The sequence below is a fragment of the Lottia gigantea genome, assembly GCF_000327385.1.
Source record: "Lottia gigantea unplaced genomic scaffold LOTGIsca_8, whole genome shotgun sequence".
In the NCBI taxonomy this organism is placed as follows: domain Eukaryota; kingdom Metazoa; phylum Mollusca; class Gastropoda; family Lottiidae; genus Lottia; species Lottia gigantea.
In genome coordinates, this window is record NW_008710662.1 from 2,496,350 (window position 1) to 2,513,743 (window position 17,394).

The 17,394-nt window shown below is 33.0% G+C and overlaps 3 protein-coding genes across 3 annotated transcripts; 1 reads left to right on the top strand and 2 right to left on the bottom strand.

Moving 5' to 3' along the window:
• Positions 1-3,080: 3,080 nt before the first annotated feature.
• LOTGIDRAFT_229597 (hypothetical protein) lies at positions 3,081-6,033 on the bottom strand (the record flags this gene model as incomplete). The annotated part of the gene is made up of 3 exons (XM_009066968.1): positions 5,514-6,033; positions 4,400-4,552; positions 3,081-3,718 (listed from the first exon to the last, which is right to left on the bottom strand). Exons 1-3 carry the CDS (start codon positions 5,752-5,754, stop codon positions 3,081-3,083), a joined length of 1,032 nt encoding a protein of 343 aa, XP_009065216.1. The 5' UTR covers positions 5,755-6,033.
• Positions 6,034-8,596: 2,563 nt separating this feature from the next.
• LOTGIDRAFT_177577 (hypothetical protein) lies at positions 8,597-11,476 on the bottom strand (the record flags this gene model as incomplete). Its single annotated transcript, XM_009066969.1, has 5 exons — positions 8,597-8,699; positions 9,140-9,264; positions 9,975-10,111; positions 10,619-10,697; positions 11,399-11,476. The coding sequence occupies 5 exons, from the start codon at positions 11,474-11,476 to the stop codon at positions 8,597-8,599; spliced, it is 522 nt and encodes a 173-aa protein (XP_009065217.1).
• A 1,330-nt stretch (positions 11,477-12,806) lies between these two features.
• Positions 12,807-16,929, top strand: LOTGIDRAFT_108079 (hypothetical protein; the record flags this gene model as incomplete). Its single annotated transcript, XM_009066970.1, has 7 exons — positions 12,807-13,061; positions 13,304-13,456; positions 13,667-13,814; positions 14,218-14,297; positions 14,542-14,728; positions 14,944-15,480; positions 16,682-16,929. 7 exons carry the CDS (start codon positions 12,807-12,809, stop codon positions 16,927-16,929), a joined length of 1,608 nt encoding a protein of 535 aa, XP_009065218.1.
• Positions 16,930-17,394: the final 465 nt, after the last annotated feature.

The following is a 17,394-nucleotide window of genomic DNA, read 5'->3' on the forward strand; positions in this document are numbered from 1 at the left end:
AATACAAACTATTCTCATGTATATTCAATATCAATACAAACTACTCTCATGTATATTCAATATCAATACAAACTACTCTCATGTATATTCAATATCAATACAAACTACTCTCATGTATATTCAATATCAGTACAAACTACTCTCATGTATATTCAATATCAGTACAAACTACTCTCATGTATATTCAATATCAGTACAAACTATTCTCATGTATATTCAATATCAGTACAAACTATACTCTCTTGTGTATCCAAGATCAGTACAATCTACTCTCTTGTGTATCCAAGATTAGTACATCATACTCTCTTGTGTATGCACGGGCAGTACATCACATTCAAGATCAGCACATAATATTCTCTTGTGTATTCAAGATCAGAACAAACTACTGTCATGCACCGACTTTCCAGTGAAGAATTTGTTATTCAGCAACAGTACGAAAGGGGATTTCTAATTGCGGTTGTAGGGCCTGAATTGAATGTATTGTATCTGATTGTTAACTGACATGCAGCTGAATTTTATTTTTGTCAATGAGAAACAATTTTTTTTTTCTAGAAATGTATTTTACCCTGAATACAGTAAACCTGGTGGTACTTTAATTTTACAGACACATTTCATTAGGCTTTAAAACACCAGACAATAAGATCCTCATCTACATCATGCTTAATTCACATTAATTCCAGAAATTCAATCGTAGTAATAGTCTGACCGCTTTGATCTGCACCATCCCTGTATACAACTTACATACTCTAACCTTCATTGCACCATGATCTTCGTAACAAAAAGAAAGTTTCATTATTAGTTAATACAAAATCATGAAATTTTAATGCAGAGTTGGAATTTACCACATCAAAGAAATTTAATATCTTATTGATTATATTAGGTAAAAAATTGTGATTAAAAATATACTTCAATACAGATGCTGTTTGAAGCGAAAGGTCGATTCTCACCTTTTTTATTGCTTGTTTCTGATTTCCGATTCTTTGTAAATGTTTTTTTTTATCATTTTAGTCAGATTGATTGAACATAGAATTGTCACTTTCGATTTTTAAAGGTGGCATCCCGCTTCAATGATTGATAGAAATCTACACTGCATTCTAAATTCTGATCAGGGTCTATGTATGATTGATTAGACTATGTATGTAAATAGTCTTCAGAAATACTAGAAATATACGAAATGGCATAAGTCCTTCAAAAATACCCCAAAATAGGAATTTTACTTTATATTTCTGTAAATGTCTTATCTATATATGACAGAGTTTCATAAAGACGAGTTGTCAAATGGGGATAATTCTGGACACACATGCACTTGAAGGCTCAAATTTGGACAATTAGCCGTGAACACTATTACTGATTGTTCAGCTTAATAATCCCCGTTTCCGAGACAAAACTACAATTGGTCAAGCGTATGGCGAATCTGTCACTTTAAAGAGAGTTGCACTAAGATGTATTCATTAGTTAAAAAAATTCATTCTCTTGTTGGTTAATACAACTTGTCTTGAAGATAATTATACACGAACAGTTTCTGACATAAGTTTCATCTGACATTTTGAGATGAACTTTAAACTTGTAATAATGATTTTTAAAGAAAAAGTTTAATAGTAAATTCCTTTTGTCTTTCAGAAACCCAGTCTGCAAGATATAGAGAAATTGCCATGGGTCATTTAGTTTATTATGACAATTGACACAGGTCTACTTGTTAGAAAATAAAATAAGACTAAAATCTAAAATGCATATATCTAATGTTCAGAATGTACAAAAATAGAAAATGTCAAAAAGGATGAGAAACTCACACGAGTTACTTCCCTTATGAAAATTATCAACAATGAACATCACAATAAAAAGGACTACAACACATTGAACTAAATATTGCTGTCGTGTAGTATATGTAGTCCAATGATTAAAACATCGTTCACTTAAGTCATCATAAATTGAACTAAGATAAATAGGAAACAATGAATGTATTGCAATGTTTGATTAGTCGAACATTTACCGTGATGTATACGGTATTATGTATGTATGGATTTTTATCAAGATACAAAGAATTCTGTACATATTTCAAACTGAAAGTTTTTTTTTTATGAAAATAGCAGATTAATTAGACATATCGCGATAAGCGCTCGTATATCAATAGATAACATAGCGATATCCACTTGACCCAATGTTGCCTAGCCTCAGTCGAAAATCATGACGTATTCATGCAATTATATACTAAAGAATAATACTCATAATAAAATTTATGAACATGAAAAGTAATAAAAATATCATATTTGAAGTATAATATAATAATATGATGTGTTAACAAAATATCCATTTCAATTCAATTTCAACTCGGCAAGCAAAATTTATTTACAAAATATCTCTTAATTGCATAGGCACAAACACAACAGTAGTTAGAAAGCAGTCTTGAGAATATTAACTTGAATTACAGTAAGTTTACTCATCAGCACGATTAAGAGTGATTGGTTAAATTCATGTTATTCCTATTTCAAACGAATTATTAACTTATTGGCTACTTGAATAACAACATACTATAAGACATTGGCTTGGATTACGGATCGTAATAAAGTTACTCATATCAGCATGATATAAAATGAATATTCAAATAGCATAGTTCTAATCAGCCCCCATTTTAATCGAATTATGCACCACATTGTTACTTGAATAACTCATAGATTTAACATCTTCACAATGTGATTCGAGAAAGGTGGTTATTGCAGTCAATGTATAAGACGAAGTTCGTAACAGTTTGATATTGTGAAGATCCAGATTTGAGGATATTGAATTTCAGATCTTGTTGAATGCATTGGCATTATGTGATGTCTACATCAGTGTAGTTTGAATTATCTCCCATTTCAAATACATAATTCTTTACAAAGTTACTTGAATAACTCACAGATTTGAATTCCAGATATCAGCTTAAAATAGGGTGAATTTTCTACCAATTATCTCCCATTTCAAGCAATGACGGCCACATACGGATTTTGATTAATCCACTTGACAAATCACCTTCATTATTATGTACATGCATTCCAGACAGTGAAAGTTCGGTGGGAATACTGTCAACGTAAAATCCAATATGTTTATAGTGTCACTTCATTATTGATATGTGGTTGATAATTGTAATATGGCTGTCCATCACCAAGATCTTGATCCCGAGGTACAGAACGTCCTGACGATTCTGATATAACGGATTGATAGGATGGTGGTGCGTCATTAAAATCTGATGCCTGTCCAGTAGAGTTGCCCATTGAATCATTCAATGAATATCGGTCTTTTTCATTTCTCTTTTGAAACCGTGTAACTCTACCGGGTTCGGGTTGCTGTATTGGGTACGCGTTAGCCAATGCGTTAGGGCCATGTAGTGTTTGATTTGAAGAATGTATACTCGGTGGACGACCAGTGGTTGCTGTTGTTCGTGTGAATCGAATCTGTGAAGGGTCAGTAAAGGCGGGATTGTCTATTTCTGGGAAACCTGAAATCTGTGTTTCCTGTTGAAATGATCTATCTAGTCCAGTTCCCATACCGTACGGCCATTGAGATACACTAGTTGTTTTGGTATCGTCTGATTTCACATGAGTAACTGTGACGATGAGTCCTGAAGCAAAAATCATGATCTCACCAATACAGCAGACGGCATAGGCCCATGAAATATGATTTCCTGTATTGTCACTCTTGACGCTTGTAGCATATAGTATGAAACCTATCAATCCGAAGATAACTGAAAAAACAAGAAAACTTAATATAAATAAATCATGTCACGTGAAAAATAAATGACATTTATTGTCTAGACAATTAAAGGATAGTTTTAAAATATTTTAGTTTTTACTAATAACTTTCCTTGCAGTCCAACAAATTATAAATTATTACAGGAAACAATGGACTATATTGTACTATTACTGTGACAACTACTAGAACTACTTAGGGAAGATCCAATCTCAAATATTCTAATATGTCGAAGAATCAAGAAAATATAATCATGACCACATTATTTTGACCCAATGTCTGAGTCAGTGTCACCATATTATTGTGACCAATTTACCTTCAATCATATTACTATGATCATATTATTTTGATCAATTAAGCTTCGATCATACTACTGTGATCATATTAGGCCTACTGTGACCAATTTACCTTAAATTATATTACAATGATCATATCACTGTAAACAATTTACAATTTACCTTCGATCATATGTGATCAATTTACCCTATGACTATGATTATATTACTGTGGCCAATTTAACTTCGATCATACTACTGTGACAAATTTACCCCTAATGATAAAAAATTTGCCCGAGACCAATTTATTCTGACCTAATGTTTGGTGGATAAATGTACCTTGACCAATTGATAGCCCACCCAGTCAGATCATTTTCCTTAGAGTTGATGCAGCTACTTACCACCAATAAAGCAGCATATTTCAAACGTTCTTTTCTTAATTTCATTTTTGTTATCCAAAGCATCTGTGAAGTTTAAAAGTATAGCACAGAGCAAAGCTAAACCAATAACAAGAGATGACATAGACATACAGAATCTGACACCATTTAACCATCCTAGAACGAAAAATAAAATACTTTAAAATACGATCTACATTTTTAAACTAAAATGCACTGTAACGCCTGGTTGGTTAACGGTGTACATTTCTAATTTACTTCTAGGGTTACTGACTAGGGTTGCATTGCTTTTGGTGATTCATCCATCTTTGATGTAATTTTTTTGATTTATTCCCATAAAGAAGGAAAAGGGTTTGCAGAACAGGCTTTCGCCTCTCCGAGCATGTTTCAATAAAAATCAAATCAAACTTGTACTTCCTCTTCAGTTGAATTTATCTAAAAGCATACCATATTCATATCCTGTTTATAATCTAATCTCTTTCATGCTATATGTGTACCAAAATTCGGCTATCGTATCAATACTTCAATCTTAATCGCGTACCTAATTGTGAAATTCCTTATATTCAACCTTACAGGCTCAGGCTCACAAAAGCACAAGAGCCTGAAATGACTCTGAGACAATTTTTAAAAAGTATCCAGTGAGTATCCAGTGAGCTTACCTGACCACTGTCCACAATAGCCTGCCCACTTAATCGCTTGGAAACATTTTTTTTATTTCATTTTTTCATGATAACAGAAAGGGGTAAAGTATGCATGTATGGGAAAACATTTGGAGGCTGAGAAGGCTATAAAGTGAAACTGTAGCAAGAAGATGACAAGCTTGTTTACATACACGTGACACCAACATGAAGCTAAGGTTACCGTAGGGTATGACTGGAGAATTTCTAAACATCGTAGCAAAAAGGTCAAGATTTTGTACACAACACAGGTCTTTAAATTTACTTTTCAAATAAAAAACATGACTAATCCTATGGTAAATATTGCATGCAAAGGCTGTTGTTGTTCAATGAAGGATTTATTATTGATTGCCAATTCCTAATGTAGGTTACTAATGACTCATACTTTTATATACATACATACAGGTAACAATTATCATATAATATATTATATTATATTATACCTGGAATAACATCATATAAATCACAGTCTGTTAATCCATCTTCACAAGTTAACCATAATCCAGACCTATATACAATAACTTCTAAATCGTCATTCTTATAACCATCGTTGAATTTTCTTTTGCTGATAGATTTAGTATGCCAGGATGGTATAGAATATCCCAATACAAATAGCGCCAATCCAACAAAATATAAAAACAATCCAACTTTATAACCTAGAGGTCGATCTTTCAAACGATTCATCTTGCGACATTTGAGGGTCAATCTACCACACTAAATGTCTTAGTTATGCGACAGTCAAACCATGTCCATCAAATTCAAAATGGATTCCCACATTTAAATTCGTCATGAATATCACAGGTTTACAATCGTCCACTTGATAGAGAAATCAATCGAACAAGTCTAGCTAATCCATTGGTTGTTATTGAACGGTTCGTGTGTGCAAACACGTTAATACTTAAGAAGTCACGAAGTCGCTCACCGAGCAATGCACAGTAAAATAGGCCTATACGAGTCAAGGACTACCGACCCATATAGATAACAGTAGAAGGTTAACCTGTTATAGTGAAAAGGTAAATAGACATAAATAGGTCAGGTGACAGGTAAAATATAATTTATAATCACACAATGAGCTCCTTGAATTCATTATGAAATATTGCACGAAATCTGATAACATTATAAATGCAGTAGGCCTACATGTGTAATCGTGATTTTGTGTTTTGTACAAATGTGTCCAGTTATGGTCGAGTTGTTGCATTACATCACGTTGTATGCTTATAGATGAGAGTAATGAGTTGAAGAGCTATGATATAAGTACAAAGTAAAATTGCGTGATGGCAAATTCAATAACAGAGTGGTATCACGTGTTCCAGAAACTTGAAAAAACGGCCTGCAGTGTTACAAAATTCCAAGATTTTAAATTTTACTAACAGTTAGTTGCTACTAAAAAACACCTTATGATAATCAAAAGTTATCTCTGTTTTGTGACCTAAGCCAGTGCTTTTATTGGGATTTTTAAATCTCAATCTCACTCTAACACCAACAATCTCGAGAGCAGGCGAATGTTACCGAAATAATAACGCCACAGGCCTAAATACTACTAAATTGGAGTGTTATGTTTGATAAAGCAAAATGGTTAGGAGCCTTGTCAGTATACCTAGATCCATGATAATTGTATCAATTTGCAGCTTCTATCACATTCACGGGTTGATTTTAGCGTATTTTGGAATAATCAATGGTTATTACTCAAGTGTTTCCATCGAAAATTATCGACTATCGAATTATTCTCGATCTCTTAAGTATTTAAATATACCTAGTCTCATTAAAATCGGACCAAAACAGTAAAGCCTCTCTTGCCTTCGCGAGCCAATTCTTGCGTAGTTTATCTAAATCAAGGGCAATAATTCGTATACCGTTCATTGAAATCGGACTCCGAGATCTCAACAATAAACATATAATTTAACCGAGGGCCCTTCTTTTTACTTTATAATAATTTTCACTCTTGAGGAGAGTAAAGGAAAGGACCATAAAACTTTTTGTATATTTTGTATTTTTATTTGCCATGTAAAAAAGACACGTAAAATTCACGTAGGCCTACTTGCAACACGTCAGAAACCTGCGGACGATCAGCCCCGTTGCCAGGAATGAATTAGGGCTGGGCTAGGATTTTGTGCCGAAGTGGTGCAGGCGGAGTGCAACAATTTCTACGAGCTTGGGGAACTATCGCCTCCCTTATGAAAATTAGAAGCCCGGAGAACTCATTTCTACCTATTTTGAGGCGGATTATCAAATATCAAAACGTAAATCTTTTTGGATTTATACGAAGACGTTGCAAATTAAGAAATCTAAAAAGGTTTGCTTGGGGCATAATTTTAACTTGCTTAGGCTCACCCGAACGACGGGGCTGAGGACAATATACGTCCACAATATTATGTGAGGTATAAAAATGTGAACCAAAATCGGTCAATTTGGGTACAAAGGAGACAAGATTTTCGGAAATTCTAGGTAATTATTTCAAGCTGGCGTATTCTTTCCCTTCAATGTTCCGTTTCTTTTAGTAATGAACATTTTCAAAAGTTGACTGTCGCCGAGGCGGGAATGTATATTATAGGGGGGTTCGGTAGCACAGACCATGAAACTAAATAGAACCCTCACTGATGCCCGAATTTAGCAGGAAAGTTGGAAATGAATTTCCACGTAGGAGACCAATGAGGTGCCTGTTTTGATTGGGGACAGGCTGGTTGCCCGAACATATTGAAGCACGACTCCTCCGCCTATGTATAGGTGGTCGCCTCTTAATCGATTGGGTTACTGGAACATCCGAGGGCGCTAGCTTGCGAAAACACCAGGGCTTACTTGTCTGCCGAAAAGGTTTTCCACTCGCTGCCCGGAAAAATAATATTTGGAGGGCCTATGGCTAGGTGGTCGCCTTTAATCGATTAGGTTACTGTAACTTCCCTGAACGTCAACCTACCTAATGTAACTACTGATCTAAGGGCGATAACCGGCATTACTATTGTCTTTTGCTTTGTCAATACTTGGTCTAAAGGGTCCAATGCCTTTTCTGATCCTATCTACATTTAGGACTTCAATTAATTCTTTATATATCAAAAGGGACATTCAAAAAAACAGTTTAATAAATTTAACAAACAAGTATACATAACAAAATATATAACAAGTCATTATTGCTCATCATTGGTTCCATTACTTACAAGATAACATAACAATATTATAAATCTATATACCAGCATATTTTTTTTAATTTCATGCAGTTAAACTAGAATGGTACTCTTTTGATTTTGCAAACTTCAAAGGGGCAGATTTTTCATTTTTGGGGGTTGATATGGGACTTGAATATATGTAAATAGTCCTGTTTCTGAGACTAAGTGTTGGTTCTGGCCATTGCTAATTCACAGCCTTTCAGATTCTGTAAGTTGAGAGGTCAACCTAAGCACCCCTTCTTAAAGAAAAAATTTAATATCACCATTCATATAACAAAATTTAAATAATATAACTCATTTGTCATGCTTCACTATTAACTGTGTGTTTCTGTAGAAAATTGAGATCATTCTATTGGTATCAGCAGTTATATTTCATAATTTCTAAACTTCTGTATCATATCTGAGGGAGAATCTCTGAACCAGTGTATATTGGTTATAGGTACTGAAGCTGTAATAGATAAATTCAAACTACAACATGATGTGGTGACACACACATCGTGAATTCAATCACATGATCCACACTCTTGCAAAAATTAATTGTAAAAACTGAATTGTACCAAGAAAAGCACACCACTTGACTATATTGAGGTACAGTATGGTTGGCTTTTGTCATGGTGAAATGTAAAAAAACTTGGTGAGGATCAACTCCCATATAAAATGATATTGATATTTGGCCCTACCTAGAGATGATAGCACATCTGTACATCACCTTTGAAGAACTGGGTGTATGACTCAAGGGATTGCTGAAATTGAGCTTTATCAACAGTTAAAGCCAATATTTTGACAACAACATATGTTCAGAACGTCTGGTCATGGAAAGGAACAGTGATTCGAACACACAGTTTCAATTGAACCATTAGGTAACTTTTGATACTTCTGCCTCCTAAGAGATGGTCAATAGTCATCACAAACCTTGTTTCCATTTAGGTGTAGTGTTAGTAGAACTGGTTGTTGGAGTATGAGGCTGATTTTCACTACTAGTAACTGTATCATGCAACATTGGTTGAGGTTTAGAACATGCCCAGTGTGTTGACTGAAAAACATAAACTGTGGAGACTAAAGGGAGATAATTACATAAAACTTAAAAGTCCCATTAAAACTATCGATCCAACAACCACTATTATCTCTTGATAGCAATTATTTCATAATGAAGATCTTGAAACCCCTTTAATCAAAAACTGGTAATGAACTAGGTACATGAATGTTACTAACCAAGAGGCCTGCATTTTATAGTACGCCTTCAAATTCACACACAATAACTGTTATACACCTGATATTTGTATTTTATAATAAAATAGCAAATAAGAATTTGTAGATAATACTCTGCATTGTATCATTTGGACAATCTTTTACCAACAATTTCAAATCATACATACAGGGGATGATGACCATGATTACATAAAGTCAGTAAAGATTGGACTAGTTGAAGATTAAAGGGAGATAATCAGTAACAATCACTTTTAACCACTGCCTTCTAATGTTTACTGATTATTTTCATGTGAATTGAAATATTACCTTCAGAATTGTACAGATAGGTTTTGAATGATATAAACATAATTACCTATTATCATTTTGTAATTGTTTTTCACAAATGGCAATTTTCAGCAAAACTAAATGGCAAATATACAAACCTTTATACCTCTATGAACCAAAACTCATGATAGAAGATCAGATTCGTATTTTCATAAAAAATAATCTGCAGTAAATTTTCAAATAATAACAGATACTCAAAAAAAGTATTACCCTATGAGTAGGAGCCATATTACACCATTGTTGATAACTTATAGCTAACTGTGATCTTCTCCATCTATCATAATTAACTCTAGTACTAGGATCACTTAATACATCTTTAGCTCTCTGTAATAACTGGAATCTTGCAGCTGGAAATAAACAATTAAAACCTAGCCATTGTCTATAGATAAATTTTGAAAAAAGATAATTTTTTTTTATTTTAGAAGACTCATCACCTTCAAGGGAGAGTTACGCAATTTTTTTTTGACAAATCATACTTAAGTCTCTGAAACTGGAATTTTTTAGCTGAGCTAATCAGTAATAGTGTTCAGAGTTCACAGTCAAAATTTGAGCTTTCAAATCCACGTGTGTCCAGAATTATCTGTGTTTGAATGTTAAAATGATGACTTGTCAATTTAAGAAACACAAGACATATTTAGAAATAGTGAATAAAATTCCTAGATTGAAGTATTTTTATAGGAATTATTTAATTTAGAAGACTTATTTGACCTCATTTTATTAGTTCTCCTTATTCTTAAATACTTATCTCCTTATTTTAGAAGATTTCTTGTCCTCATATCAAGTTTTTTTTACTTTGATTAACTTAAAAATATTTCTTTATTTTAAATTCTGATATTTGATGTTGGAAGTCTTACCTGCTTGAGGATCATCAGGATTTTTATCAGGATGACATTCTATGACTCTAGCTCTATATTCACTTATTATCTGTTCTTCCTGTTTTAAATAAAACAATAGTTATTTGAACCTGTGAAAATATCAGTTTAAAGAAAAAGGTAGGAATTATTTATAGTATATTATATTAGATTATAACATGTAACAGATTTTAGTATAATTTTTCACTCTGTGATTGAGTTTGTCGACAAGGCAATCTTTTCATAATGTTCACAAAGCTAATATTAAATATATAAATGTTTTTAAACTATTCTGATAGCATAACACAAATATCGTATATATTTCATGTTTGAAACCGTATATTGATAATTATATAAATGGAAAACAATTGAAAAGACTATTATTGAACCATTTTGTAGGGTACATTTTATATGCCTAATCCAATTTTTGGATTCCAACTCAACAGTGAAATGAAATCAACCTAATCCAAGGGACAGTCTTGTCCATCAGCAGTTTCATTCAATTGACCTAACCTATTTGGACTCTCCAAAAGGGTTGCCAGTTTGACCAACCACACCAGTTAAATTCGTGAGTTCCTGGAGAAGAATGTAATTCAACATAAATTGAAAAAATCTGTAAATTAGCAAGCATAATAATGGAATGATTGATAATGATGACATTCAAAAATGAACCAATGGCAAATGCTCCAAATGTCAATAATAATATTGCCAATTTTCAAAGAGATCAGGGCAAGTTTAAGAGAAGTCTAAAGTGAATCTGGGAATGCAAATTCAAACTCTTACAGTTGCAGATGGATCACAACCAAGAATTGCATAAAAGTCTTCACTGTCATCTTTTGTGTAATTTAAAACATCTTCCATATTAAAAGCTCATTTGGCCATTCACCATGTGCTAAACGTCAGATTAATGTTTACATTTATGTAGGGAGTAGTTTGTATATATTATCTATTGAAAGACATCCATTGGATTTTTCAGTGTAGATTTTGATAAATATGTCATCAAACACGATTTACAACTGAAATTTGTTAATTTCCATGGTAAGTGCGTCGTAGATTATCTAAATTTAAGCAAAACTACAAAAATAATTTCGAAATGAGTACTCCATGCATTGGAATGTAAAATGACGCATGCGTATTGAACAAAAAATCGCAAGCAACATGGCGAGCGGGACAGATTCTTTCACTGAAATTCCGACGAAGAGAGCTAGGATAGAGGAGGATATTGGCGGTCAGGGACCTTGTCCGTCAGATATTTTTGATGTCCATCTATCAAACGGACATGGTGAGGAAGCCCCTGTTGATTGTATAACTCCGTCAATTCCAGCTGAAAATTGCGATTTTATTCACTTCCCGGAAAATCTTGGTGGGCAGGGCCTCACGTCATTGGCTGAAAGCGTTGGTTCTGCGCAGAACGTGTCAGTCCCTAAGACAGGTAAATACTTCTTAATTTTTTATTGCATGATTCTTTTAGTCTGCTTTTACATTAGTAAGGATATTTACTAGTTTAATACAATGATCAAGTCTTATTTTATATTCAATGTTAATACACAGTGTGTGTTTCTTAAATAATGCAGAAACTCATAAAATCGTGATAAAGGGGAGATTACTTTTTTGTTTATATTTTTACCTGCTGTCAAAAAAAAGCACATGGTTTTGATTTCAATAAAAAATTTCAATTTCAGAAGTTGGGGCCTCGACATCAACCATACAAGTTCCAGATCCCGCACAAGCAGGACTACAACTTCCAATAGATGGTATTGGTAATCCTGTGGGATCTGATCAGTCTGCAAATGAAGTAAGAATGTACACTTTATTAAGGTTATGACAAATCAGTCAAGACTACCTCAATAGATATTTGAGTAATTTTAGTCAGCACATTTGAAAGGGCCAGCGATCACACATTTCTCTTGATTTTAACCTCTTTTAATGCATGATTGTATTTTTTAGGATCAAGAAGGAAATGGTGAAGATAATAGCAATGACAGTTGGAGTACCATCAGCGATATCTCTGGTTTGAGTGAAGATGCCTGGAAACCTGTCTCAGGTTGGTCTACCATTTGATTTATCATTAAATTTTTGTTTAGTTAGCTTTTTGTATTGTTAGAAAGAAGCACTATATTTCATATTTTGAGGTAAAGAGTATTACATTGCAGCTAATGGATAAGATATACAAAGTGATGTTAATGTTTTAATGTTTGCAGGTCCCATGTCATGGGTACATCGACAGGTTTCAATGGGCACTGATCCTAGGTCTATACTTACTGATATGTTACCAGATGGAATGGAACTACCAAGTGATCTAGATAATTACTCTTTATGGAGACTGGTTATTAATCTATTAATGGAACCACCTAGAAGAAAAAAACTTGAGAATATCAATACATTTGAAGATGTTGTTCATTTGTTAAAAACTTGTAAAAAAATCATGGTCCTAACTGGAGCAGGAGTGAGTACATTTTTTTTTGTTTATTCAGAAAGTGAATATTTTCAGACCCAAGATATTTATAACTGCTATGTAGTTGGAGAGGAGGTAACAATTATCAAAATCTATTAAGGGGCTTAAATTATGTGTATTAGATTGGTTGATAGATCTTAGTTTTTGAGTTCAAACAATTGCCTAACTATATTTCCATTTATAAGCCTCCATGTATACATTAATTTCAAATTGCAAATATTTTCTTATTTTAGGTGTCTGTATCTTGTGGTATACCAGATTTTAGATCAAGAGATGGTGTGTATGCAAGACTGGCTGTTGATTTTCCCAATCTTCCTGATCCACAAGCTATGTTTGATATTCATTTCTTTAAAGGAGATCAAAGACCATTCTTTAAATTTGCAAAAGTGAGTTTCTCTTTAATCAGTTTTTTTGTTTTGATTTGTTAACCTTGTAAATGCTAGCATTTGATCTACTTGCTACAAAAATAAACATCATAGATGCATGACATTTGCCAGTCAGTCAGCTTTTATTACATGGAGGTCAAACAGAATATGAAATTATTGCATATTGCATTACACTGAAATTTTAAGTTACATTTGAACACTTTATTTCAGGAAATCTACCCAGGTCAATTTGAACCGTCTAAATGTCATAAATTTATTAAGTTATTAGATGATCATAATAAATTATTACGCAACTATACTCAGAATATTGATACACTAGAACAAGTAGCCGGTATTAAAAATGTTATTCAGTGTCATGGTAGGTGTATTTGATATTAACTATTTCCCTCTGAATTACACATCAGGTCACAGGTGGTTGCTTTATATTTCATTCTTGGATGTCCATGCACATGGCCCGTCTTCATTAGCCCACATGGTGCAGAAAAGTAGGACGTAAAACTCCATTCATTTCATTTTCATTTCATTTGTCCATGCACATGTGGAAATGTGGAATAGTTAAATGTTTGGTAGAGCAGTGCTAGAATTACATTAAGGGAAATTGTCTGAATATTTCATAAAAGCATGCTGATGCTAAACTTTTCCATCAGGGATTCATTTGTACTCCATGCTGCTAAATGTCAGCTCTGTTCAGAATTAATGATTGTGTCTTGCCTTATAAGTAGCAATTTTTCTGTCCATATAATCCTTCATATCCTTTGTAGGTTCATTTGCAACAGCTCAGTGTATGGCTTGTAAACATAAAGTAGATGCAGACGTTATTAAAAAAGATATTTTTGATCAAGTAAGTTATTTTGTTTGAGGTTGAATCAAGATTGTTTTGGTCACTAATTAAAAAAAGGTTTTCCTTTTGACAAATCCAAGGTGATTTGCATATGTCGTTATCCATGTTATAATATCATTATACAATTTTATAGATGGATTGACTTCAAAAGGGACAGTGGTATCGTGTTCTGATGAAATGTTTTTTGTTATAGACCTCCATTTTGCTTTTGATGATTTAGTCATGCAATGATTTATAATTTCAGGTTATTCCAGCATGTCCTGTTTGCCCACCTGGCACACCGTATGCCATCATGAAACCTAATATTGTATTTTTTGGTGAAAGTTTACCTGAAGAATTTCATCGACAGATGGCTGATGATAAAGATGAATGTGATTTATTGATAGTTATTGGCTCTTCCCTTAAAGTTCGTCCAGTTGCCCTCATTCCTAGTAAGTATGATTACAATTTTGATCAACATTATACATGCAAGATATAAAAATTCTGTGATTTATGGGAAAAGAGTGTTATTTTTGCACAACAGAGGTGTTCATTGATTTGTGTTTTACATTCAACCTCTATGACTATCACCATGTCATTCTTATTCAGTGTGTGTGCCCTACAGCTTCAACTGTATTTCACATCTTAACCTTTCTTTTTGTTTCAGATTCTCTTCCAGCCCATGTACCTCAAATATTAATAAATCGTGAGAGGTTACGACATATGGACTTTGATGTAGAATTATTGGGAGATTGTGATGTTATAGTCAATGAATTGTGCAAACATTTAGGTGAAGGCTGGGACAAGTTGAGCAATAATCAACCTGTATTAAAACACAAAGAAAAGTCAGAATTATGTGAAGACTCTAAAAACATGTGTTCAAATATTGTCAGTGCATATTCTTGTGAACTTCGCGGTGATAATTGTTTATCAACAGACAGTAATTCATCTGATAGTCAATCAGCTGTTAATCACAAACAGGACACTGGTGACAGTCAACCTACAACACCTGATGTTACTCCCTCAACTAACACTTTAGACAATAGAAATAGTGAACTGTGTTCAAATCAGAGTGCATTAAGAAATTCTAACTCATCTGAAACTACAGATAATGATAATATTGAGAGTACAGATGAAACCAGTAACCAAATGAGAAGTTTCTTCCAACCTAGACCACGACAAAGTCTAGCCAAAAGACTTAAAAGTAAGTAGACTTTTGTTTTTACAGATAAAGTGGAATATATTGATATTAGGGCTGCAACGATTCCTAAAGTGGCGATCCGATACACTAAACGATACTCGTTCAACGATACGATTTATTGCGATAATAAATCGCGCTTCTTTGATTAAAGGGAAAGAAAATGAAAACTGATAATTAATAACATTTTAACACAGTTCAAATTATTTTGGTACGCTTAGAAGTACAAAATTCACTTTTCATCATTTGTTACATACATCGACTAACAAATTTCTTCAAAATGATAAATAAAATACCAAACCATTGGCAAATATCTTAATTGGGAATTGTCGTTGTAATTTCAATTTTTTTCACTGGCCTTTTCACCCACAGTGATCTTTGACATAATTTTAGCCTGACTGTAATTGATGACGTTGTCGGTAGAGATGATTCCGAGCTAATAATTCATAAAATATTTCAGTGTTTAAATGTTTCGACAATAAGGTATTCCACGATATTCTGCTATTTCCGGATGGCATTCGAAACCATGATCTGGAGAACCAGAAAAAAAAAAGATTTTAAACCGAAAAAGCAAAGGAATGTCGTTCTGTGTTTTATTGTTAGTAGCGAGGTCATAAATTGCGTTTTAGAGAATGGATCATATATATTTTGGTTTTATAAAAACGTATTGAGCTGAAGAATCTAATTTCCAAGAGCGCTGTATCGAATAAACAGCTTCATGGAATTATTTTATGACTATGCAAACACATCTTACGTTGGAAAAAGAAAAAGTCTATATCAGATCCCATGCATTTATCTTACACTTGGCATATTAATATGTTCTCTTTTCATCGTTTATAACAAAAATTAATAATGCTGAAGCCAAATTAATACGTGAAAAGCAATTTTTTAACATTTGAACATGACACAATTTCTAAAATACGCGAGGATTCTGTGCTATTAGTCATTAAAGGGAGTTAATTATATTTATGAGAATCGGGCCGATGTATCGCGATTAATTATTTCTTCTAAGAAGGAACGAATCGCGATTCAGCGGTGAATCGTTGCAGCCCTAATTGATATGTGTGTAATTTGTTATGTACATGTAATATAATTGAAGTCAGAATAAGCACAACCATATTCACTATGTTAGGTTTAATTTTAGCTGCTGCTGAATTAGATTGTTATTTTAAACTCTATTTTATTTTTTATTGATTTAATTTTACAGATGATGAGTTACTGTTTTTACCACCTAATCGTTATGTTTTCTCTGGAGCAGAAGTTTATTCTGATGATGATTTTGATGATAGTGACAGTGAAAGTGAAGATGGCGATGAGGACACTAAAACCACAAATGATGATGTCCAAACTGAAAACTTAGACAATCAACACCAAAACGATAAAGTTGTTCCAGATGTTAAAGCAAAAGAAAATTATGAAGTTTCTATAAGAGATATTATTGATATAGCAAAGTAAATTGAAAACAAATATGCTATTATTTAGAAAAATGTTGTTTTGGGTCCAAGAGATTTTGGTGTAGAAAATAAAAGCGACATGACCCCATTCATACATGTTTCTAAATAAAATTATACTATGGTTATTATTAATTTATTCTTAATGTCTTGTTTGAATGGAATGATTTTGGAATGATTGTGTGTTTATTGTGTAAATGTATTTATAAATGTACATATATACAGTATCAGAGAAGAATCTATTTTTGTAATAATTTCAAATTTCAACCATAGTGCTGTCTCATTTTCTATCTTTTACATTTCATTTAAGCCAAATTATCACTTGAATTTCTCTTCTTATCTTATCTATTCTTTTCTGTTTCTTACAAGAAGCAATCTACTGTAAAAAGCATTCTTTAATTTCATTTGTCAAAAATATTTCAATTGTATGATATCAAATCATTTATGAAATAGAATGTATATTGTGTTA